This window comes from Manacus candei, unplaced genomic scaffold (genome assembly GCF_025592945.1).
Source record: "Manacus candei isolate 608988 ecotype Guabito, Panama unplaced genomic scaffold, ASM2559294v1 h1tg000041l, whole genome shotgun sequence".
NCBI classification, from domain to species: domain Eukaryota; kingdom Metazoa; phylum Chordata; class Aves; order Passeriformes; family Pipridae; genus Manacus; species Manacus candei.
This window is the reverse complement of record NW_026138089.1, coordinates 2,773,544-2,798,213: the sequence shown is the minus strand read 5'-3', so window position 1 is coordinate 2,798,213 and position 24,670 is coordinate 2,773,544. Positions and strand designations below refer to the sequence as shown.

The 24,670-nt window shown below is 52.8% G+C and overlaps 2 protein-coding genes across 3 annotated transcripts; one reads left to right on the top strand and one right to left on the bottom strand.

The window, feature by feature from the left end:
• The first annotated feature begins 205 nt into the window (after positions 1-205).
• Positions 206-2,240, top strand: LOC127474366 (translation initiation factor IF-2-like). Its single transcript, XM_051795014.1, has 3 exons — positions 206-532; positions 753-1,232; positions 2,067-2,240. Exons 1-3 carry the CDS (start codon positions 206-208, stop codon positions 2,238-2,240), a joined length of 981 nt encoding a protein of 326 aa, XP_051650974.1.
• Positions 1,369-9,362, bottom strand: ARX (aristaless related homeobox). 2 transcript variants are annotated; one of them, XM_051795108.1, is made up of 6 exons: positions 9,058-9,362; positions 7,305-8,025; positions 5,974-6,019; positions 3,989-4,058; positions 3,730-3,904; positions 1,369-2,658 (listed from the first exon to the last, which is right to left on the bottom strand). In XM_051795108.1, exons 1-6 carry the CDS (start codon positions 9,248-9,250, stop codon positions 2,418-2,420), a joined length of 1,446 nt encoding a protein of 481 aa, XP_051651068.1. In that variant the 5' UTR covers positions 9,251-9,362; the 3' UTR covers positions 1,369-2,417. The 2 variants fall into 2 exon arrangements, with proteins under 2 accessions (XP_051651068.1, XP_051651067.1); XM_051795107.1 differs by having other exon boundaries at positions 3,730-4,058.
• Positions 9,363-24,670: the final 15,308 nt, after the last annotated feature.

Here is a 24,670-nt window from a genome sequence, read left to right as displayed (position 1 = left end):
GCAAAAATGTATATTTCAGTCTGCACTGTTAATAACGTCCAGGGAACAAGCCTTATTTTTCCCATAAAATTTTTTCGCGCCTATGGTGGGTTTTAGAACTCAAAAATACGGCTGGGGGCGGGCGGGGTTGGGGGTGTGGGATGCGAAATGCCGTGGGTGGAAAGGGGGGGCTGCGGGTAAGGGTCGCGGCGGGCTCCCACGCGCGATGCTCGCTCCGGCGGCACTTCCCGGTCGGCGGCTTCGGGAGCCAGGATCGCCCCGCCGGGCCGGGCCGAGCCCCCTCCGTTCGCCCAGCCCGGGGGGGGGGGGGGGCTCTTCTCCGGCCCCGGCCCGCCGTTGTGGAGGGCTGCCGCGACTAGACCAAATCACCCCCAAAATTCCCCACACCCTGGCGCTCCGGTCCGGCCCCACACCTGCGGCCGTCGGGGGTCAGGGCTTGGCCGGGCGGACCAGGACTCATCGGGACCGGGAAGGGGCGCGGGGCGTGCGGCCGGGGCACTTCACGCATCTCGGCCCCTGCTCCGTGGAAGAGGCACACGAGAGCGCTGCGTCCAAAAAAGAAATTTAAAAACAAACAAACAAAAAAACCCAAACCAAACAAAAAAAAAAAAAAAAAAAAAAAAAAAAGAAAGAAGAAAAGAAAGAAAAAAGGAGAGAAAAAAAATAACACCCAAAGGGGAATAAAAGAAAAAGGAAGTTCATCTCGGGAAGAAAGGAGTGGCAGGCGCGTAGAAACTTTTCTGACCCCAAAGGTGCAGGAGAGACAAGCAAAGCGCTCCCCAAAATTCCCATTTTTCTCCCCCCGCCCTCGGCTTTCAGCAGCGGCGGAGTCAGGGACTGCCCCGTCCCCGCCCGGGAAGTTGCCGAGTGTGCGTGGGGGGGTTTCCCGCGCTGTGGAGTCGCTGGCACCGAGAGGTGACCCCAGCGCACTGCGGGGTGGGGCAGGGGGGACACGCCACGGTGCCCACGGCAGCCCGTGGGCAGTACAGCCGTGGGTGCCCCTCCGGACCCCGCGATCTGCAAATCCCCTGGCGAACGGGGCCGCCGGCACCTCGTTTCCACCCCGCCTAAGCTCTGGCCGTCGACCGCGACCGAGCGACCCTCGCCCACCCAAACCCCGTGGGGGGGTCCCCGGCGGCGGGGTTGGCGGAGCGCAGCCCCCGGCCGGCCCGGCGGGGCTGAGCCCTGGGCGCCCCCGGCCCCGGTGGCCCTGCAGCCCCCGCAAGGACCGGGCTTTTTGCTTTTCCTTTTGTTCCTTTTTTTTTTTTTTGTTAAACATATATTTTTGTTTATTTTTTTTCTGAACGTGGCACTTCTCCACCGGATAGCAAGGAAAAGTGTTAACAATAACGACATTACACGAAAAAGTACTGTACCATCGCCTCTTGAGGGTTTCAGAAACCTCTACAGTTAATAAGTTAAATAAAGGGTTTGTACATAAATATTTGTCTAGGAACCCTATTATATCTACAACACAGTAAGAATCTACAGAATGACAAACTTTTACAACACTACACTGAGTGCAATTGTTTTATAACATTTCAAATATACAAAGCTCTGTTCTTTTTTATAACAATGGTATGTACAGAATCAATAATCACAGTTTAGTGACTTAAACAGTCCATATTCTAGCAGTGTATTTCCCTTTGGTTTGATATAAAAACCTTGGTTGGTGTAGTGATAAAGAATATAACAAGAAAAAGATATACCCTTTCTCTTAAGTGCACTGGTTATCTTACAGCATCAAATTTACTTTCAGTCTGCACTGGCAGCATCCTTGGTTAGCACATGCAGCTCGTTGCACCAACATGTAAAATAGTTTTCCAGCGCTTCTAACAGATCAACTGAACTTTCTAGGATGTTATTTTAAGAAGATGGGGACAGCTTTCCCCTCCTCTTTGCTTCTCTATCTTTTTTTTTCTCTTTCTTAATTACAATTCTATTTTTTTTCTTTTTTTTTTCTTGCCAGATAAACAGAAGGAAAAATATTTAGTGTATGAAACGCTAGTATATAGTAACTTTTATTAGGGCTTTTTTTTTTCTTTTTTTACTTTCCCCCCCCTTAGTGTTCAGAGAGGAAATGGACACGTCGTACATTTAAGAAATGTACCAGCCAAGGAGTTACTTATTCAGGAGCTTGCAAGTGTCGGTTCACTCGTGTGATGCGAGAGGCGCTCGCTGTCTCCAAGTTCCTAAACCGAGAACCCACCACAGTCTCAGCTGCTGGTCCTCTTTTTTAAAAAATCGTTACTATTTTTTTCCTCCCGTTTGGTCTTGATTCGTGCTGTCTGAGGTGACCTTTATTGATTCGCGTATTTACTCTCCTCTTTTCTCCCCCTCTCTCTTTCTTTTTTCCCCTCTCCCCCTCTAAAAAAACCCCCAAACCTAACCGGAACCCCGCGGACGGCGGCCATGCCTTAGCACACCTCTTTCCCCGTGCTGTTGCCGGGGAGGATGTTGAGCTGGGTGAGCTGGGCGGCGTGTTCCTTGGCCTTCAGCCGCAGGGCGGCGATGCTGGATGCCCGCCGGTCGGCGGCGGCGCTGGCCGGGTCCCCCAGCCCCGCCGAACCCACCGCGCCCTCGGCGGCCGGCGCCGGCTGCCGCAGCAGGGCCGCGGCACTGGAGGCGCTGCCCAGGGGGGACATGGTGGAAAAGAGCCTGCAAGGGAAGCACAGACGGGCCGTCACCGCCGAGCCGGGGACCGCATGGCCCCGCTCGCCTCCTCCCCGCTAGGTGGGGACGCGGCGGAGACAGAGACTCGCTGGGAATACCCGACGCCGGGGATGCAAAAGATAGTTTTGTGGGGGAAAATAAAAAAAAAAAAAAAAAGAGGAAAAATCGCTGAGGCTGGTCCTCCCCGCCTTGTGTTCCCAGGGGGTACAGCCGGCAGGGAGGGGGATGCGAGCGGGGTTTCTCCCTAGGGAGAGAAAAAAAAAATAAAAAAGGGAAACCCCCGGTGCTGGGAAGGCAACGCTCCTTTAGCCGGGTCCTTCGCCCTCCGCCTGCCCCAGCGCCCCGCTCTGCGCCCCGACGGGGCGGCCGCGGCTCCGCGGCAGCTCTGCCGGCACTGCCTGGGGGTTCCCCGGCTTCGGCCGCCGCCGCTTCGCGTGGAGGAACGCGGAGCCCACGGGAGCTCGGCCCGACAAGAACCCGTGGAAGCTGCTCGGCCCCGCTTACGCCCACAGCTAAAAATTCGCTCCTGACGGACACCCTCGGCCGGAGGCGCTCACGGCGCCCGGGATGTCACAGCTTCTGTTCACCCCGAACGGCCAAACACCAGCAACTCTCGCCACCCCTGGCAAAGCAGAGGCCACGCGTGCACGTCGGGCAACCCACGCAAGAATTTAGTGTCTGCGTGGGAGCACCGGTTTCCGCGGGGCCCCTGCCGTGCCCCTGCCCCGCGGGACCGCCCGTGCTCCCGCCGCCGCCATGGCCGGGCCCGTCCGCCCCCACGGGGCACCCGCGGCCGCGCGGGGGGCGGGTGCGAGGGCCGCCCTCGCCCAATAGGAGGCCGGGACGGGAGCACGTGACCCTCGCGGCGCCCAATCGGCGCCGGATGCCGAGCGCTCCAAGTTCGAACGCCGGGGCGGCCGCGCGCGGCGGGTCCCGCGTGGGGCCGAGATCCCTCCGCGATAACCCCGCGGTGCCCCCGCGGTCCGGCCCCGGAGCCGCCGCCACCCCCGCCCCGAGGGCCCCCCCGGTGCCGGGTCGCGCGTGGGCGGGCGGTACCTGCCGAAGGCGGGGCTGATGAAGGCAGGGTGGCGGAACACGGCCGCGCCCAGGAAGGTGCCGAGGCCGAGCGGGGTCCCGCCGGGGGGCAGCGCCGCGGAGCCGGGGGGCGGCGGCGGCAGGCTGGGAAAGGCGGCGGCCGCGGCGGCGGCGGCGGTCCAGGCGGAGTCTAGAGCTGGGTGATGAGGAGGGAAAGGACTAGCATCAAGGTATGGACTGAGGGGGTGAGTTGCTGACAGGGGACCAGGGAAAGGCAAACCTGGGGGGTGTGTCTGAGCCCCAGCCTTTTCCCTCTTCCGCCACTTAGCCCTACGGTTCTGGAACCATACCTGAAAGCCAAAAGAAAGACCGGTTTTAATACGCCTGCCTGCGCCCTCGGCGGGGCGAGCCGCGCAGGAGCCCCGCACCGGCCCGACGACGCCCGCTCCTCCGCAGCCCCCAAAGCGGGGGCACCCCAAAAAGGGGCCGGCCCGCGGGATACACGCGTGTCAGAGCCGCGCTGCAGCTCTGGGCGGTGCCGACCCACGCCGGAGCTCTCGGTGATCCCCCGGCCCTGCCCCGAGCCCTGGCTCCCGCAGGGGCGCAGCAGTTCCGCACCTCCACGCTCGTTCGTGGCAGGTCGGCGGTGCGGGGCAGCTGTCGGCGCCGGGGGCGGCTCCCCCAGCACTGGAACAGCAGGAATACGATTTCCCAAGGGGACTATGCGGGAATTATTCCACACTCACACCGCTTTTTTTTCCTCTAAAGAGCATATTTACAAATTATATCGTTTGGGAAGCGTACTTTTTTTTTCCCCCTTCAGATTTAAAGAGAGGGAAAAAATCGTGAATTTCACTGCCTCAAAAACTATTTCTTCGTTTCAGACATCAACCAAAGCAGCAAATATAGCCTTCTAGGCTGCCCTTTTAGGATCTATTTTATGAAAGTTAGTTAGGGTGCCGCGGCACTGCCGTCCTTTCTCTCTTTTACCTCTCCCACAAAGCAACAATCGTGAACTAATACGGGCTTAAACCAGCAGAGAGGTAGAGGAAAAAATACCGCATTTCAAAGGAAAATAAAGTATTCCCTTAATAACCAAGTGTGCGATCATCACACACACCTAAAGAGAGAGAGACTTAGAGAGAGACAGACGTTTGTAAATCTTTTGGGGCAAGTGTGGACTGAGTTTTCCCCATTAGGCTGAGTTTTGTAAGCTCAGCGTGAGAACCATTCTCTCCAAGAAGGGAGAAAGGCAACAGTGCTGTGGGTCTCTCCGTGCAGTTGTTCAGTGAGAACTGATCTCCACGTACTCCCATCTGGGTACCCACGAGGAAGAGGCATTGCGTTCGTGGGGAAGGCAACAGCCTGGCATGGAGGGAGCGTCTCTCCCCGCTAAAACTCAATTAGCAAGCTGTCCTCGCTACAATTCCCCCTTATTGAATTAATAAGTCTGAGTACGCCCAAAGGTAAACGAAGGGACTCTCATAATTCATATTCACTTAATTACATCTTCTGCCATGAATAGAGGAGAGAGAAAGGGGGTGTCTTTCTTTTAAAAAAGTTATTTAACTTTCCCACGACTTGTTCCCCTGAGCTGAAAATACTGATTTGCTGTCACATCTCTGTTTGACAATGGAGAAATGTGTCAACAGAAAGGAGGGGACAAATCTCATCATTAGCCCCTCTAATGCAAGAAGCTGTTGTGTATTAAATGAGCCATATGGAATTTATTATGCTTTATCAGCGCCCGATTTTAACTGTAAAGTGATTTGCTCAGCTTCAAACCCAGAGACATCTGTTTTCTGTTGGCAATCAGGGCATCCCAATGTTTATCGTCTCTTTGGTTATGAGACCCGGGTTGGGAAATGCTCTCTGGTATGGGGCGGCAAACACCTTTAATAGCATTGCACTCACTCACTATTAGATCAATGCAGGCTTATTGCTATCAAAAATGGGAAATCAAATAGCATTAGCCAGCTCCTTGTGCAGCCGGAGAGGAAATCAAACAACATTTCGCCTTCAAATGGCCCTGTTTGTTCTAGCACTAAGTGGGCTTTTATGAAGCCCGATTGGAGATTTGATGGCAGCCAAATACCCGACTTGCGGCCGAGCGGGTCTCTAACAACCGAAGCCCCGTGGGGGCCCTGAGTTTTAATGACACGGGTTTTCGCCAGCCGATAGCTCGGCCCTGCAGGGGCCGGGGCCACTCTCCTCCCGGGCACTGCCGAGGGACGCGCCCGTCCCGGTCCCGCCGCCGCCACTCACCTGCACTCGGGCTTCGGTCAGATCGAGCCTCATGGCCAGCTCCTCCCTGGGGGAGACACACACGCCGCCGTCAGCCCGGGGCACCCCGAGGCTTCCGCGCCCAAAATCCCGGTGCCCAGGGGAAGCGGAGCCAGGCCGCGGGCGGATACCGCCTGTCCCTGTCGCCACCGAGCTGGGCGTCACTCGGGACTCTCGGGTTTTGGAACCCCCTCCCCGCCGCTCCCCAAATTTGGCCGGTCCCCGCCGCAAGCCGCGGTGTAGGGGACGGATAGCAGCTGGGCAGCCCCACACTGCGATTCGCGTTGCCGCAATTAAGGCAAATCGGAAAATACTAAGGCGCTGGAAAATCGCTCATCAGCTCTGTGCCCGAGAGAGGAGCATTCCCAGCGTAACCAGGACACGGCCGCCCGCCGGGCGTGAAAAGCCCCGGAGAAAAAGCCAAAGCCGTAAAAGACACCAGCGCAAAAGCCAAAGCCGTAAAAAACACCAACGAAAAAAAGCGCAGTATGTTTCTACACAGCCCGGGCAGCCGCTCCCGAGGCCGGGGCCAGGCAGCGCCCCGAGGTGAGACCCGCGGGCGATGCGCGGCTTCGAGGTCCGGGCAACAAAACGCCCCCGCGGACACTCCTGCCCCAACATCCCCCCTCTCCTTCCCGGGCAAAACAAACGAGAAGCCGGGAGGATCTCCGTGATCGAAAAGGGCAGCTCTGGGGACTCAGCCCCCCTCTGGCCTTAACGCGGGAGGGGGGAGCTGCAGTTTTAGGGTAGCGCAGGGAGGGGGCTGGCGGCTCTGCCTCTCTTCCTGCCTGCACTTTCCGCAGAAGAGCCGGCGGCCAGACCCACCGCCACCGAGCTCCCATTCTCAACGGAAAAATGACCCCGAAAGTGCAGACAGAGTCGAGCCGGGCCCCGCGGGGCTCCTCGGAGGCGGCTCCGGGCAGCGAGAGGCCCCGACGTGCCAGGCCAGTATTTTTAGGCAGCGGCGCTTTGATCTGTGCCCCTGCCGGGGCTTCCCCGGGTCGGGCCAGGCTCCAGCCCACGAGGAGCGCGTAACCGATCCCGGCGGCGGCCGCGGCAAGAGGAGGGGTGGGCAGGGGGTAAAAATAGCCCCCGGCGGTGGCCTTCAGGCGGGCCTGCCCGGGCGCTGCCGGCTTGAGTCCCTCCGGAGCCCGGCAATGTTCCCTGTCTCCTACCAGCCCGAGGGTGCCCGAGGCTGGATTCACCCTCGGGGTCGGTTTGGAGACAGGGGTGCAGCAACACGCACTGCGGCCCCGTCCCGTCCCCCCGGGGCTCGCCCTCTCCGCGCTCGGCCGAGGCTCCGGCGCCGGTACCTGGTGAAGACATCGGGGTAGTGGGTTTTCTGGAAGGCCCTCTCCAGCTCCTCCAGCTGGTAGCTAGTGAAGGTGGTGCGGTAGCGGCGCTGCTTCCTCTTGAGCAGCCCCTCCTCGGAGTCGCTGCCGGCCGAGAGGCAGACGCTCTCCTCGCCGTCTTTGCCCTCGCCGTCCTCGGGGTGCAGCAGCAGCTCCTCCTTGGGGGACAGATCCCCGCCCTCCGCCCCGGGGGCTGCGGCCGCGCCCCGGCGGGCATCCTTCAGCAGCCCCCCGCCGTCCTCGCCCAGCAGCTCCTCCTCCTCGTCGTCTTCCAGCTCCTCTTCCTCCTCGTCCTCCTCCTCTTCCAGCATCTCTTCGTCCTCCTCCTCCTCTTCCTCCTCGGCGGCCGGCGCGGCAGGGCCCGGCCGCTCCTCGACGTGCGCAGCGGGGCTGCCCAGCTCGTCCCGGGCGGGCGGCGGCGCCACGAAGGGCGCGTTTTCGCGGTAGCTCTTGCTGCGGCTGATGCTGACCTGGGGCGCCTGGCTGATCTTCAGCGTGTCCCACGGGGCGGCGGCGGGCACGGGGCCGGCGCCCCCCTCCGGTCGCCCCTCGGGCCGGTCCCCCCGCGGCCCCGCCGCCCGCGGCGGCAGCAGCCGGCCCCCGCCTGGCCCGTAGAGTCGGCGCAGTTTGGGGGGAAGGTGCAGCTCGGCCGGCTCGAAAGGGGGGCTGCCCTTAGGGGACCCTGAGCCAGGAGAGTGGCGTAGGCGGCCGCAGCAGTCGGACGGAGCGGGCAGGTGTTGGGGAGAGAAGGGTGCGGAGGAAAAAGAGAAAGGAAGAGAGAGACACGGTCAGCAGGATCTGGGCGAAGAGCCCAGGGCGAGATCCTAGTCCCGCAGCCACCTTTCGGGCATCATTTTCCATCCCGTACGGTGGTAAGAGCCCCCCTTAACCCGTTCCTCAGAGCAGCCCCTGCTCCCGGCCTGAGAAGAAATTGCTCCCGGCCGCAGAGCCCGGCCCAGCGCCCCGCTCAGAGGCGGGATAGGCTCCGGCGGCTCGGGCAGCCCCGGGCCTGCGCCGGCCCCTCTCCGACAGCGGCCAGCGCCGGACCCCATCCCGAACGGCGGGGCAGCCCTGGCGGCCCGGGGTTCCTTCAATGGCTTTTTTTTGTTTTGTTCCCCCTCCTATCGTCTCCCCACACTCCCAAAGTCTGGCTTTGCTTTCGGAGGAAAGAATCCCGCCCGCCTGTGTACGCCGGTAAAGCGGGAGCGAGGCCGCCCGCGGGAGCTGCCCAGCCGGGCTCCCCGCGGCCCCGGAGGGGGCTGCTACCAACTTCGGGCCGAGGGCGGCGGCTGCCGGCGCCCCGTGTTCACCGACTGCTCCTGCCGGGCGCGGCCCCAGCTCGCTCGCCGAGACTCGGTACAGGTCTAAGGCGAACGAGCGACCACAAATCTCAGCTCGCACCGATTTATTTTAAATTAAAAAATTAAATCTACATCGAAAGCAAGAGAAGCCTAAAGCGCCGGTATCCGATACCTCCCCAGAAGGACTGAATTCCGGGCACGGCTCCGGCCGCGCTCCCTGGCAGCACAGCAGCCGCCAACAAGCACGGTAACGGGATAACGGCGGCCGCAGCTCCGAGGCCGTGCCCGGCCGTGCGGTGCGGGCGGGGAGCGGGGCCGAGCCGCGGGCTGTGTGGGGAGGGGAGACAGAGCCGGCCCTGCCCGACGCCAGGGAAAAATGGATGGGACGAGCGGAACGGGGCGGCGGAGCTTACCTTGCGCGGCCTTGTCGGTGTCGGGGCGAGCGGCGATGGCGGGCAGGGCGGGCGCGGTGCCGAGCAGCCGCACCTTGCAGGGGCTCCGCCGGCCCAGGATGCTGTCGATGCAGTAGGAGGACAGCAAAGTTGGCGATTTACTTTTGCACTCGGGGCGCTCGGCGCAGCTCTCCTCCGGGTAGGGGCCGCTCATGGCGGCGGCGGCGGGGCCGAGCCGTGGGGCCGAGGCGGGAGCGGCGGCGCGGACGCCCCCGCGGCGCTGCCCGGTGCCGCCGGGACGCCCGTCACGGGGGGAGTGAGCGGCGGCCGCGGCGCTCTTGAGTCCCCTCGGCTCCACGTGCGGGCAGCCGCCCCCTGATTGGCTCCCGCCGGAGGCCGGGCGGCCGCCGACAGACGGCGCCCGGCAAAGCCCGGCTCGGAGCGCCCCGGATCGGCGCCCGCCCCGAGTCACCGCCCTGCCCCCCCGCCCCGCCCCGCCCCTCCCGCCGCGCCCCGCCCCCGCTCCGTGGGGGCGGCAGCCGGCGGGGACCCGCTCGGGGGAGCCGTCGGGGGCGGCCGAGATGGGCGGAGGCGGCGGAGCCTTCGTGGAACGCCTTGCCCCGTCCTCCCCCACCCCGCCCCGACGGCATCCCGCTCCCTGCCCGCCCCTTCCCTCACCCTGGGCGATGCTTGAGCGGGATGGCGTGGGCGCCGCCGGGGAATCCGCGCCGCGTTTTCCCGCGGGCGGCTCCGCCGCCGGCCTGGCGCGGGGACGTGCAGAGGCGCGCACCCGCCGCGCTCGCAGCCGGCGTTTGAAATACCGGTGTCCGAGCTCGGGATTTCACTGTAACAAACCCCTGGGCAGCGCCTTCAGGTGCGAGGGCGCGGCGGGGTCTGGCGCAGCGAAATGCGGTAGCCGGGGAGAGCTTCCCTCGGGTAGGGCAGGGCGCGCAGCCCGGCGCGGTGCTGGCCGGCATCCCCCTCCCTGCCCTGACAGCGTCCGTCTTTCACCGCACACGCATCTCCCCTCCACCGGCGCTTTCAACGCCGTTTCTGGGCCGGAAGACTTCTGACGGGTTTTTTATGCTCTCTCCTTTTCCCTCCCTGTTGAGCGGTCACAAGTTCAGGCTCCCCGTTTGGGCGGTTTGGGCTCAGTTTTGATGGGCACGGTACAGCTTACTGAGCGTCCCCTGCTCACATATGCGCTCCTGGTCCCACACTCCCGCAAGCACAAACGTGTCGGAGAAACTGCTCCCGGTGACCACAAATAACCCGTCTGCTCGCTCGGGTTATTTCCAGCCCCCATCGCCGGAGCGGAGACAGCCCCATTTTCCCTGCTCGTGCCGCAATTCCCGTGCGGATCTGACTTCTCCTAATTGACCAGCGAGAATTAAGAGAAAATATAAGCAAGTTCGTGTGTGTGTCCGTGCTGGCGTGGGCACAACGCCGTTCTGGCTGTGTCCACGCCCGTGTGCGCACACGCACACGCTCCCAAGCTCCACAGACGCGTGTCCGTCCGTGCCGCGCGGGGACAAGCGTTACACTCAAGGTCGTCCCCTCTCTGTAAGCGGGCTCGCTCAGGGCTCCTGCCCCTCATTCCCCCCTCCTCGTTCCCTCCCTGACCCGCGGGCCAGGGCGATTCCCGCGGGAAGCTCCCCGACGTGCGCGGCCGGCGGGCCCCGCTTTCCCGGGGGGGAGCCCACAGCCTGGGCAGGCGCGCAAAGCTGCCGTTTGCTGTCGGTGCTCAGCTCTAGGAAGCTTCTACCGTCCCCAGCAAGAGTGGCAATTAATCCATTAACTCAGTAACTAAAAAAGAGCCACCCCAAACCCCAAACCAGCTAACAAACAAAAATAAGCTAAGAAGACCCAGGGGTACCCTTGGGGAGGCTCGGCTCAGCTGCCTCTTGTGCTCGCCCTGCCCGTGCCGGGCGGCTCCGCCGGGGCTTCCCCGCCGAGGCTGCCCTGCCGGGGCTCGCCCGGGAGAAACTGCGCGGAGCCGCGGGCGCCTTCCCTTCCCTCCGCTTTGCCAGGTGCCGGCCAGGCCGGGGAGGGCGAACCGCGACACTGCAAGTGTCGCGCAGCCTGCCCGAGAGGGGTCCCCGATCCCGCCGGGGCACGGGCGGTATCCGGAGGGCACGGGGGACCGTCGGCGCGGCAGCTGCGAGGGCTCCAGCAGCGCCGAGACTGCCGGCGGTGCGAGCCGGTGCTGCGGCGGGCGGGAGTTGGAGCCTGTCGGGTACGGGCGGAGCGCAGGGAGCCCTGCTGCGGCCTTCCAGCCGTCTGCATCTTGTTTCCTCTCCCTCCGGGGGGCCTCGCCTGCCCCGCTTGCTTGCGCCCCGGCAGGCCCTGCCCGGGGGAGAGTGGGGCGGGCCTGCAATGCTCCCGCTCGCAGGCAAAGGTTCTTTGCGATGCGAGCTCTCCTCTGCCAAGTCATTTTGTTGTTTTATTTATTTTTTAAACAAACTTTTAGTCATCTGTGGTCTCTCCCTCGCCTTCTTTTCTTCCCTTCCCTCTGCAACCTGCTAATTTAACACTGGAGCGCGTTATTGCAGTGTTACGGGGAGAGAAATGAGAGAGAGAAAACAACAATACTGCAATGATCCAAATGATACAGTAGAATTATAGCAATTATAGTTCTGCTCGGAGAAGAAAACCTTGCTGAGCTCAGCCAAACAAACTGATGCCTTGTACGGATAACAAGCCCGGGGACTGACAGCCGGTGCTGAGAGAGGCAGGTGGGCACAAACGGAAGTATTTGCCTCTTTTCACTCCAGCCAGCCTACATTAACACCCTCGGCTGCCGCTGCCAGAAAAATGTCCGCTCCGGCTCCGCGCACCCGGGGCCTCCGCGATGTGTTTCTCCCCAGGGACCGGCCTCTGCGGCCCTCCGCACCTACCCCCGCCCGGCTGCGCTCCGGCCCCGCCAGGGACCGGGGCTGCGTGAGAGCCCGGGCGGACCTCCATCGGTGCTGCCACCCCTGCCGGAACCGGCGGGACCGGCCACTGCCTTCTCTGCAAACCGCCTGTTCCCAGGGCAGGAACGGGGGCCGTGTGCCCCGGCGGGCACTGCCCCGAGACCCTCCCACCCGGCCTGGTGTGCCCCTCGCCATGTCCCCTCCGAGGGGGTCAGCGGCGGCGGCGGCACCGCCCGCATCGCTTCGCTTCGGAGAGCAGGTCCAGGGCCGCATCTCCCCGCTCCGGCGGGCCGCGGGACAGGGTTGCCCGGGGCTGGCCCGGGGCCACCACCCGACGGCTGCTCCTGGCGGCTCCCGCACCAGCGCACCCCCTTCTCCGGCCCCGGCGGCCCCGCGACCCGTGTTTCCAGTGGTGTTTGAGCTTGTTATTGTTTTGCCCTGTTCATCTTCCTTCCTCTTTACACAGAGCCCCGCCGTCCGGACCGCTCCCCCCCGCAGAAACCATCCTTGCGAGGAGACGTGGCTACAAAATGGCAGTTCGCTGTCAGGACTGGGGAAAGGTGTTTGATCTTAGGGCGGAGACAAGGCTAAGCTCAGTTTCAGACGCTGAGGTTGGAAATGTGCAGGATCGGTTCGAGACTAGGTGAGAGATTGTTTTCACTTCGCAGCGTCTGCCTCGGCTGGAGAGGAGCTGCCCTCACTGCGGCGGCCACCGCGGGCACAATTTGTCACCCACCGACTGAGCACACGGCAGCATGAAGTCCGTGAGCAGTTTGTACCCATCCCGTGCCCGGTGCATCTTGCAACCCACGTTACAGCTGCTGAAGTCGGGAACCCCTCCGGTGGGTTCCCACTCCCTCCAGCCCTGCGCATGGGTGGAGCCGCAGCGGCGGACGCAGCCCATTCCCAGGCTTTAACACAAGCTGGATGGATTTTTTTTCCCTTTTACTTTCTTTGCAATGGAGAAGAAAACGATAAAAACTACTTAAAATCCTAGTTTATCACTATCTACTATAGATATCACTATTTGATTTATCACTATCTACTTTATGCGGAAAAAAGGCTTGTGCAGAAGCTGTAGGGAGGTACAGAAACATTGTGTTTCCTCTGTCTGTCCTCTCGGCTTTCGCTGTACTTTCCTGCCTGTTCCCCGACGTGCCTGACGCCCTGGCCCCATTCTCCTCCTGGCCCTGTGCTGGAGGAGCCACAGCTTCTGGGCAACGCAGGGTCAGCCGCAGAGAACGTCAGAGTCTGAAGCACCTCACACCCGGGCACGCAGGATAGTGAAGCACAGATTTCTGTGCTCACATCTAGTCTTCTACGGATGTGATTTAGCCCCCTCCAGCATACCCTCCCTCCTCCCAAAGTTCCAGGCTATAGTCCTGTGCACAAAAGCAGTAGGGCTGGGCATAGGGAAGGCGAGATGCCCATTCTCCCTTTGGTGCCAGGTAGTAAATGTCTGATACTGTTTAGATGTGATGAACTGGCACATGACCTCCCTTGCAAGCCTCATTATGTTGTTTTCTTCATTCACATTCAAGATATATTTTTCACCTTTGTGGAGAATATTGTTCTGAAACCTCTTCTGGGCACAGACCTGACTTTGCACAGTTCAACCCTGAGCTGTAGAGATGGGTGGAGGGCTGCCCTTGATTGCAACTACCATAGAAAGAACCTTGCTTGATTATTCTGCGCGGGTCTTTTAAGTAGCTTAAAAAAATTGGCTAAAACCTGACAGTCATGAGGGATCACAGAACAGCTGCACATTCCCTGTAGTCATGATCGAACAGCTGGAGGAAAGACAGCATCTCTGTATGTCCCCTGGGGCTCTCTTAGTCACTGGTCACCTGAATACACCTCAGGGTTCAACGGTTTAACCACCTTCTCATTTCAGGTAAGATAACTATTATCCCATTACTGCAGGTTGACAATTAAATGTGGAATAATCTATACACAGCAGCGATTACTGGGACACCGCACCAAAATCACTTTGCAGAGTGGCATTGGACTTCAGCACATTTGAATTCACATCGAAGAGAGAAATCCATTTTGCAAGTGTTGCTTTTTTTGGACTGACATCACCATTTTCACCAGTTTTCAGCCTGTGCCCCTGGATGCAATGCTGCCCATGGGGTGAATGGGGGGTGCCCTCTGAGGCGGGGGGCTGCGAGGTTTCAGCTCAAGTCACAGTTAACTGCTAATTGCTTAGCCTGGCTCATACACAGCAACTTACAGTGCTGCTCTTTTCTGCCTGTGAAAGCAGCCCCAGCTTTTGTTGCTCACTTTGGTTTCAGTGCTAGCTAGGGAGCAATTTCTGTAATAATTTGCATCTGGACAGAGGTTTGACATCAGCAGTGGTGGTGACTCCAGAATAATTATTCATATACTTCAGATTTAGCCCATGCCTATGTGTAGGCAGACTCTGGGCCTCATTCCATAGACTTAATTTTTAAAAAGTATTTTCTCAATCCTTTTTTTTCAGTTGTCATTATTTTTTTTTTAATTGCTTGGTTTATTTTTCTGCCAACGTGGTTTTCACTACAGTCAGAGGACAGCAGTTAGCTTCAGGTGAATGTGTCTCATCTTTATTTCTCTTCTGCTGTTTTCCCACTTCTGGTAACTTAAAACTTCTCCTCTGGTCCATGCTCCAGAACCATACCCAGCTCACTTTCAGCCCTTTTTTGCATGGCCATGAGACAGAACAGGTCTGTGGTGATGTGTCTAAGAAATCCAGACACCAACAATAACTCTGGTGGATTTAGTTACTGCATTTAACTTACTTATTCCTTGAGTCTTGTCACCAAAACAACACTCCTGAAAATTATTTGAAAAAACAGAGCAGGCCACAGACCTTGGTCCTCCTGGAGACCACGTGTCTTCCTCTCCTTTCTGCCTCACATCTGGCTTTGGGAGATGGGTCTGGGCAGATGTGTATGTGCTTTGCTAGCATGTCATCTTCTCCAGGTTACTGAACTTACTGGTGCTTCTCAGCTCATATTTTTTGTTTGTTTGTTTGTTTGGGTTTTTGTTTGTTTGTTTTTGGTTTTTTTTATTTGTTTTTTATTTGTTTTGGGCTTTTTTGCTCCTAAGTGCTCGACTTCATGAAATTCTGTCAGGGCTGGCAGTTTCCTGGCTGAAACTGGGATGCCATCAATACTGTCTCTCTCCATTTTGCCAGCTTCCTGTCCCATCATGTTGTCATTTTGGACCATTAGAGTTCCCTCAAAGGCCTTTTTTAGTCTTTTAGATTTTCCTGGGGGCCTCCTGACTTTCACATATTTTCCCCTCGACCCCTTTCCCATGTATGTCCTTTTCCAAGGACCTCAGCCTCCCCACACCTCTGCAAAATTCGGCTGTTCCTGTTGACTGCAGCAGTGTTTCTGCAAGGATGTGGATTCCCTGGCCCTATGTGGCTTCAAATCAAGACCAATGCTTTTCTGGAAAATGTATTTTCACCTAATGTAAATTGTTTGGCTAAATATGAGAAGAACTGGTGGAGCTCTGCATCCTACAGCCCTATGACTGCATCTTCCAGAGGGCTGAGTGATGGAGTGAGTTATGGTTCTTCTGACCCTAGAAAACCTACGGATAAAGTCCCAAGTATCTTTATGAAAGCAAGCTTTGGAAATTCAGTGAAAGTATTAATGAATGAAGGTGCATTGGTCTAAAAAAATTAAACCAATGATCATAGGCTTATTTAACATTATATCTTCTGTGCTATTTTCTTTTGTATGTGCTGACTAGAACTGAGCAAAGGCTTCATAACAAATAATTTATTTGTCAAACATACTCTCTTCTTCTGCTCGTGGAACATCCATGAGAGGGAGCATTGTTTTCTCAAATGTATTTGTTATCTGAAATGCTCCAGTGGTTCCTTTAAATGAATGACAGAAGGGCTTGACTGCAAATGGTTTCCGTTGTTTAGCTGTACTTGGTCAAATAACCCCCTGGTATCAACTGCATTACCCGCCTGTTGCGCCAGCAACACACCGGTTGTGCAAATAGGTGTGTGTGTGTTGGTGTGTGTGAATGTAACAGCTGGCCTTCCTCAGCTCGGCCGTGGGCAACCCTCAGTTCGGGTTTTCTGCAAGCATTCGTACTGGTGAAATGCAATTCCTCAACTTACTGCAGAGGGGGTGTGAACATAGTTGAAGCAAAGCCATTAAAAATTCAAATGAGTGTTCGATTAGCGAAGGACAATGTTGCACCCTCTTTGAGCAGCTCCGGTGTGACCTTCATGAGGTGCTGTGTTCTATTTCAGTAAATGCAGCTGCACAGGGGCAGAGCAGAAATCAGAATGATCTGCAGAAGGGCATGAGTTGGAGCTTGTCTGGCGTTTCATTGCTCAGGAGATGTTATCCATGAGATCAGGGTTGTTTAATCCAGAAGCACGGCTGAAATAGGGTAATAGAGGGAAGAGACAGCAAACTGTCTGTGAAGCTCTGTTGGACCATTCCACTCAACCAATCTTAAAACCATATTTATTATTACAATTTTCTACATCTTTTGGCACCATTGCATCTGGCTGTCATTTAGGGGCACTACTATCTCATAAAAAAAATTAATTAGGAAAAAGCTGCATTTTACAGAAAGGAATGGGCATTTTTCCTGGAACAGGCTGATGCTCATGGACACATGGAGAAAATTCTTCAATGGCTGTCTGTCAGTGGCTTCTCATAGCTTTTTTTGGTTTTGGCACCTTTATATGGAGCATCCCTGCTATAAATCATGGCAGAATGCCACTCAGATAGTTAAAGGATCTATTCTGATATACCATCCATGTTTATCTGTTTAATATTCTCCATCTCCTTTAATGTAAGATTCAAAGTACTGTGTCGTTCTCTGTAGGAAGAGGGATGTTTTATGGATATAAACTGTGTTGTGTAAGTGTTGAGGTGTGAATGAATTTGGTGTCTCCCAAGTGTGACACTGCTGAGAGCAACACAGAGATCTCCTAAACTGCACTGAGGACAATCCATCGATAACACCACTCAGAGCAGCAAAGCTCACAGAAGGGAATAGATGGAAGAGTTTCTTACAAGGTACCCAAATCAGGCACAGATTAAACTTGTAAAGGAGATTTAAATGGGAAAACCAAAAATGAGGAAAATCTGATGTTCTGGAAATAATTAAGAATGGAGATGTATTCTTAAAAGTGTCTGTGCTAATGCTAGTTATGCTCCTGAAGAACATGATAGCTGGGACCTTGGGTACGCATGGTGTAGAAAAGTATTAACAGTCTGGTAGGGAGCAGAGCACTTCCTTCCAAATGCAAAGGGTTTTTTTCTTAATGGAAAAAAGTTCAATTTGACTGTACATTGGCTCAGCAATTTCAACAGCTGCAATTTGTTGGACTGTTGATTTGAAGTTTTCCATTAAAAAATAAAAAAAAAGAGTATATGTTTTAAGATTTACCCTTTCTACATAATTCTTAGACAGATATTTCCAGTCATGTGCATGGATTATAAAATCTTGAAATCACAGGGTAGAAGTTATTATTTGGAATCAATACACTTTCTTGGGTTTTTTTTGCTTTTTATCAAATCTTGAAAAAGACTTGGCACTTACAGAGCTCAGCTATTGTTTCCATTCTTGAAAACTAAAAATAATATTGTGTAACCACAGAAAAACTAATTTTAAACAAAAGACGTTGGATTTAACTAAATTATTGTTCCTATGTTGTAACTCTTACTCATAACCTTTCATTCCTTGAGTCAGTGGGGTTTTCTCATAAATTAAAGCATGTTTGCATGGTGGTTTTTGTGTTGCAGCTCAGGCAATTGCGATACAAATAGGTAAATGGTTGGGTTTTTAGGTGAGCCAGGGGCTACTTGAGAAACCTGGTTGCTTCCTTCAGCAAATGGTATGCTGTCATCTGTCTTGTATAGTGATGCTTAGGAAAATGTCAGTTTTCTTTCCTTTGAACCAGAGCTGGAAGGGATGGTTTGGCTTTATTCCCTTTCAGGTTTTGTTTTGTTTGTGTTCTAATATTATCAAAATGTCTGAAAGATTCTGGATGCCCCTTGGGTTTCTAAAACTGACTATGGCTTCTGATTTTTAAAACTTGCTATGTGTCAGAGGGTTTTCTCTGGACCTGTCACTTGGAAGAACAGCAGCACATGTCCTCCTTCCCTGAACGCAAAGGTGAGAATAACTGGACACTTATTCCTATTTCTTATTCTGTAATAAGGGCCCACATTTTTTTTTGGAGGGGGGGAGGGGCAGAGGGGAGACACGACAAGGCTGTACATATTCAATGGCTAAAGGAAGTCTTCAAAACCTTCAAAAAAGGTGAATTCTGACCTGCAGGATGACAAACAGAAACCCTTTTTATTTTACCTACATTATATAGTAGGAAGATGGACTGAGGATCAGGGAACAGAACCAGACAGAAGGCATTTTGTAGGCTATTCCCAGTTTTTGCAGAGGAAAACAAAAGGAACAGCTGTCCATGGAGAAACATGAAGTGCTATGAAGAAGAAGAATATGAATACAGCATAAGGAACTTAGGAACTTTCTCATTTACAGGCTGACAACTGCAGTCTGGATCCAAAGGTAACCTTATTGAGCCATGTGTGAGGATTATCAGTCAGAGAAGTGAGGCCAGATCAAACCCAGTAGAATTCAATGGAAACAGGGCTATGATTTAGTAGGAAAAAGCAAGTCAGGTTTGTATTTGCATTCTGGCTAGAAAAAAACCATGTTCAGCCACTGTGAGCTTTTTGACTAACCTAAAAGCTACGCAAAACAATACACTTCATGACCTGGAATACCTTTAAGAAAGCCTAAATGATGTAGGATACCCACTCTTGTTTTCAACAGAGCTTTTAGGAAACCAAGTCCATCTGAATGTCAGTAGAATTTGGTAGCTGTGTCACATTGACACAGAATGGATTTTGCTATATCTTCTGGGCATGTTTATTCTACGTATTTTAGAATAAACTGGGGTTGATTCAGAAACTGCTGGACCAGGAACATGGCTCCAGAGACTTGTCCTTGGCCATCCATTCTCTCTGGGGTCTCTTTGGAAGAAAAGCATGTTGAGCATCTTTCAAAATACCAGTATCTTTATAGGAGAGCTCAAATACAGCAAATATCATGGTAAATTCCAACTATATTTATCACAAAAAGCTGATCTCTCTAAGTTTCTATGTAGATTTAAAGGTTCTTGTGTATTTTATATCCTCTGAAATGTGTTTTTCCCACCTGCTCTTTCAGACCAACAAATGCAAGTGGTCTTTTTGCATCACTAGTGGTGGTTTCACAGTTAGAGACTCTCAGCTGTACCACAAGGCCCTTAGTCATTCACAGCTTCCCAGTGAAATCCTTGGGCTTGTGCTGGGGGAAGGACCCTGGGCTCTCACCCTGTGGCAGCAACCAGGATTGAGTCAGAAGTCAGTGGCCTTGAGCTGCACAGGTGAAAAAAAAGTCACAGTGGTTCCTACAGCCCTTTGCAAAATGTTTGGATGGAAATTATGCTAACAAAGAAGTGTGTTATCAGTACTTGGTAACCTTGCCAGATGCTCACTGCATATTCAAGGGACCATCATCTGGATGGGACAACCTTAGCAACTCTTCCTGAAGAGCCAGCTGGCCCATGAAGTATCCAAATATGCTGACAACACATCTCCAAAAGCAGCATTTCTGTTTGAGGACAGTGCACTGCACCAGAAGGGCACAAAACGCAGCAGAGATGACACACTCTTCTCACATCACTGTCACCACTCCACATCAGCACAGCCCCGTGTCACAGCTCGGAGGGAGCTCCAGGGTGGCATTCAATTTAAGCTTCACATCTATTGGCTTTCTTCTCAGCCCCTTGTGAGCATCATTTGCTTCAGATGCTAGATCTACTAATGATTTTTTTTCCCTCCCCCTTACTCACACTTTAATTGCAGGGTATATGTAATACCCTTAGGAATAGCTATTGCCACCTGTATTATTATTTATGCTGTGAAAACGAAGCTTGTGGCAATATATTTATTAACACGGTGCCCTGGAATCACATGAGTTAACAGCTTAATCCTGTGATTGTAAACACTTTTCCTGACATGTTCAAGCACCATCCATGTTTTTTAACTTAGCATCAAGAAACTGTGAGCATGAACCAGTCCTGGTTTTTAGAGAAAATCTGTTCTTTACCACAAAAAAATCACATAATAATAAAGTGATTTATCCATCTAATAGCGCCTGCCTTACAAAGCATTAATGCCTTTTGCAAAAGAAAGAGTTAAACAAAACATTTATGCAGTATAAACTTTGCTCCTTAGCATTAAAATGCACTTTATTCATACTGTAGATTTCTCTCCCAGCCACGGCTATTGTTTGTCAGTAACAGCTAGCTTTTGTGAAGTTAATAAATGTGCATAATAAGGACATAAAGGTATGGAGAAGTAATACTGTAATCCTTTTGTTTGGATAATCAGTCTAATGTATGCAAATTAAACCTTATTAGTACTAGGGTTTTGTGTCTGCTTATCAAAATGTGCCATTTTCATGAAAATTGGAAGTCCATTATATAAAGTTATTATTAACAATCATTTAGGAATTATATACGGTATGCAAATTAAAGTTGATTACAACTAATTAAGGGCTTTCTTTGTTATTTGACCTTGTCTGCTTTTTATGTAAATATGTTTCTTTTGGTCTGGCATATTTTTAGACTCAGAAAAGTATATTAAGACAAGTTACATTATGTATTTTTAATATATTTTTGCATCGCATAGAAACCCCCTTGCTATTGTTCAAGAGCCTGGTTTCACGTTGGGCTGTTCCGAGTGACGATATGTAGACATGTGTGCCTTGTAGATTTAGGATGGCTCTGTGAGATGGACCAGGAGTGGAATTGTAGTAACACACTTCCGAGGCCCTCCAATGGTTTAAGGAATAATGATCCACACACACATTAAAAAAAAAAGAAATCCCCTGTGAAATATAAACAGCCTTCATGCCAGAGTAGCCTTTGTTCCACTAGTTATTGAATTGGATAAGGCTTAGTTTAGTGGCTCCAGACACAGCTAAGTAATAAATGATTGGTCCCTACTTGCAAGGTACATTGCAGAACTTAATGGCTTGCTCGCATCCCCATGACCACTGATCTCAGGATAAAAGACTTTTAACACAGACAACACAGCGAGCTGAGGAACAGCAGCCTCCGTGAAGATCTATGTACCTGTCAAAATCTGAGAAGGTTCAGCACTAAGTGAAATGAAAAAAATCTCCTGAAGAAAACTTGGGTGAGTGAAATAATATTTCTATTAAAACCAACAGCAGCATGTAATGCAATTTTTATATGTTTTATACATAAAGAATAAACCTGCCATGTAAGCTAGTCAGCAGTGTGAAGATGGGAGATGGCATACTTCTTGGTGTGTCAGAAAGAGATGTGTAATCAATACCTTCACACCTTTAGTCTTCCAGTCAGACTAAAACATGCAAGAGCAAGAAAGAATAGGAAAGAAAAGATTGAGACATAAGGGGTAAAGGTAGGAACATCTTAGAAACATGTCTAAAACTTGTTATCACATATTCTTTGCATCTAATATATGGGAATCTAGAGGACAGATAAAGCATAAATCTCCTCTTTGGTACAAAAAGTGGGCACAAGGGGGGCATTAATGCCAGGAAAAAAACCTCTGCATAGGCGAGGTTATGTATTTAAGCATGAAACTGGGGATATGCTTCTAAACCTAGTTTTTTTTCTTTCCACATCCTTGGTATCTTGCATTTCATGTCAGGCAGTCATGGAGCCTCCTAGTCGGTACATTTGGGGCTCACAAGATCTGTCCCCTCTTGCCCATGGGAAGGTGTCCCACCACCATACCTCCACAGGCAACACTGGTGCCTGGCTAAGCAGACGGTGACTTCCTGAGAGCTTAGAGATGGGTGGTGAGGGAGCATGGGTGTTCAGATCCAACTGGAAAAGGCAGGCATGCTGGGGTCAGACTGGAGGATGAAGTATGCATTGCATCCTGAAAAGGGATGGTGAGGGTCTAGTGTAGGTATGTCTGTGCTCCCTTCTCCTTTCTCTTTAGAGCTGCCCGTGTCACAGAAATGCTAACTTTTCACTGGTGAAGGCCAATACAGGAAGCTCTTACTTTGTCCCTTGAAAAAGCAGAGCCTCCTGGACAGGTGTCCAAATCCCTGGGGACCCAGTCAGCTTCAAAGGCCAGGTCTTGAATATCTGCTGCAAACCGCTGGATGGGGAGTTACAAACTGCCGATTACTGGCATGACTTATTCAGCAACTCTTTGAGAAGATATTTGAACAATTGGAGAAGTTGGTGATTTGTTCGCTCACAGTGGGACCATGAGGTGCAATTCAGCCAGTGACTTATTATGACGAATTGTCTAGGGCTATAGTGGGGACATTTTGCTCAGTGCCCTGCTGCTGGCAGGAGCTAAAAAATGGAAAATCAGAACAGGCAAAATACATCCCTGCTGCATGGGGCAATGTCCGACCTCAGTCACCCTTCTGGCAGCTGGCAAAGGTGTGCTGAAGGCAGGGATGGAGCAGCTGTAGAAGCAGCAAAGTGCGACCTGTGCAAGTGGGCTCACTGAGGGGATGAGCAGTTGGGCTGCCCCTCACCCCACTGGGGTAGAGTGCCAGTCTGTTCCCCTGGGAGGGAGGTGACCAAGGGCTCAGCAATACTACTGCTTAATGGGTGGCACCAAGAAGATGTGACAAAAAGGAAGTTTTTATTTCAAACATCTTCTGGTGAAGAAAAAAATCTAACATAATTTCTCCTCTTCCATCTAATAAACAGTGAGTGTTTTCACTTCAGGGTTGGGAACTCAAGGCTCTCAAAAGGTGGAAAGCAAAGCTAAAAAGGAGTCTTGAATGATTTTCTCTAACAGAAAGGATGAAACCCTGATGCCATCAAAGGATTTCCCTCAGGGAGATGAAAGTCATTGTCGTGTTTTTAAAATAGTTGCAATTTTCTGTCTCTAAATAGCACAGGCTACAAAATGTATTGCAAGGGGAATATAAAAATAGTTAAAGTCTTCAAATCTTTTAATTCAATGAGAATGTAATATGTAATTAAAATTAATTATCTCATAATCGAACTGTAGACACTGATTATTGCATCATTTTCGTAAGAGACATGCATCTTGACTTGCATAATTTCTGGTATCATCGCAGAGTTAGCTCAGAAAAGAATCTGGGCCCAAAAAATTTTTCATTCCTTAGCACTCAGAGTGGATCAGTTGTGGTTGGATGTGGCTTTTCCTCCACAGAGTACTCTGAGCACCTCTTCATGGCAGACCCTCTACCCTTGCCCTTGGTGTGCAATTCACTCACTCCTCCCTGACACCTCCCAGTCAGTTCTGATGCCCCATTTTTTTCACTTCCATTTGCCATCATCTTAGAATCATAGAATCATTTAGGTTGGAAAAGTCCCTTAAGATCATCGAGTTCAACCATTAAGCAAACACTGCCAGGTCCATCACTAAACCATGTCCCTATCACTGCATCTACAGGTCTTTTAAATACCTCCAGGGATGGTGACACAACCGCTTCCCTGGGAAGCCTATTCCAGTGCTTGACAACCCTTTCTATGGAGAATTTTTCCCTAATATCCAATCTAAACCTCCTCTGGTGCAACTTGAGGCCATTTCCTCTTATCTTGTTGCTTACTACTTTGGAGAAGAGACTGACCCCCACCTCACTACGACCTCCTTTCAGGTAGTTGTGGAGGGCAATAAGGTCCCTCCCGAACCTCCTTTTCTCCAGGCTAAACACCCCCAGTTCCCTCAGCTGCTCATCAGATTTGTGCTCCAGACCCTTCACCAGCTCTGTTGTCCTTCTCTGGACACACTCCATCACCTCAATGTTCTTGTCATGAGGGGCTCAAAACTGAACACAAGATTTGAGGTGTGGCCTCACTGGCACCGAGTACAGGTCACCAGTGCCATCATCTTCTCTCCACTCCTACTGGTCCCCAGAAGTGTCTGCAGGTTACTTATCCCAACGTGGCGGGATTTACAGAGTCATTTTAGCTCTGTCTTCTACATATCATCTCTTGTTCTTCTGACATGAGTTCCTAACATGAGGCATTCATGTTTTCACCTTTTTGTCAAATATAATGTCACGTGGTAGCTACATGCATTTCTTTGGTGTCATAATTCAATAGGGCTAAATATTGAGCAGGGCTTGTTTCTATTGCTGGTTAGCAGTATGGACTTGTCGTGAGAGTCTGAGTGGTCTGAGGCATTGAGGTGGATCTGGCTGTACCTTCACCCTATGGTGAATTCTCTAAAGAGGACCAAAAGAATTTTAAACTCCAGACTCCATTATAATACTCAAGTACACTAAGTAACTCAAAGAAATAGAGAAACATCAAATTAATGGAGAAAAGAGACTAGAAATAAAATAGCTTTGTAAACCAATCTCCCATTTTCCACAATATCCTTGTAGGTGAGAACTTGCTTTCAGGCCTAGTTTCAGTCACCTCAGTGGCTTCATGGGTTGCAGCAACCTTTTCAGAGCTCCCTTAGGGCTCTGACTCCTGTGGCATTTTTCTCTCCCCTGCTGGATCCTGGCTGCTATACATATACATATATTTTTTGTAAGATCTTTGAAAGCACCACTATAGTACCTTTAAACAGAATCCCACTGGGCCCTGGAGAGCTGATAAAAGAGTTTGGAAATGCCTTGTCCTGGTTATGCCCTGTTGATACCCTGCCTTCACAACACAACCCCAAGTTTCATCCTGAACT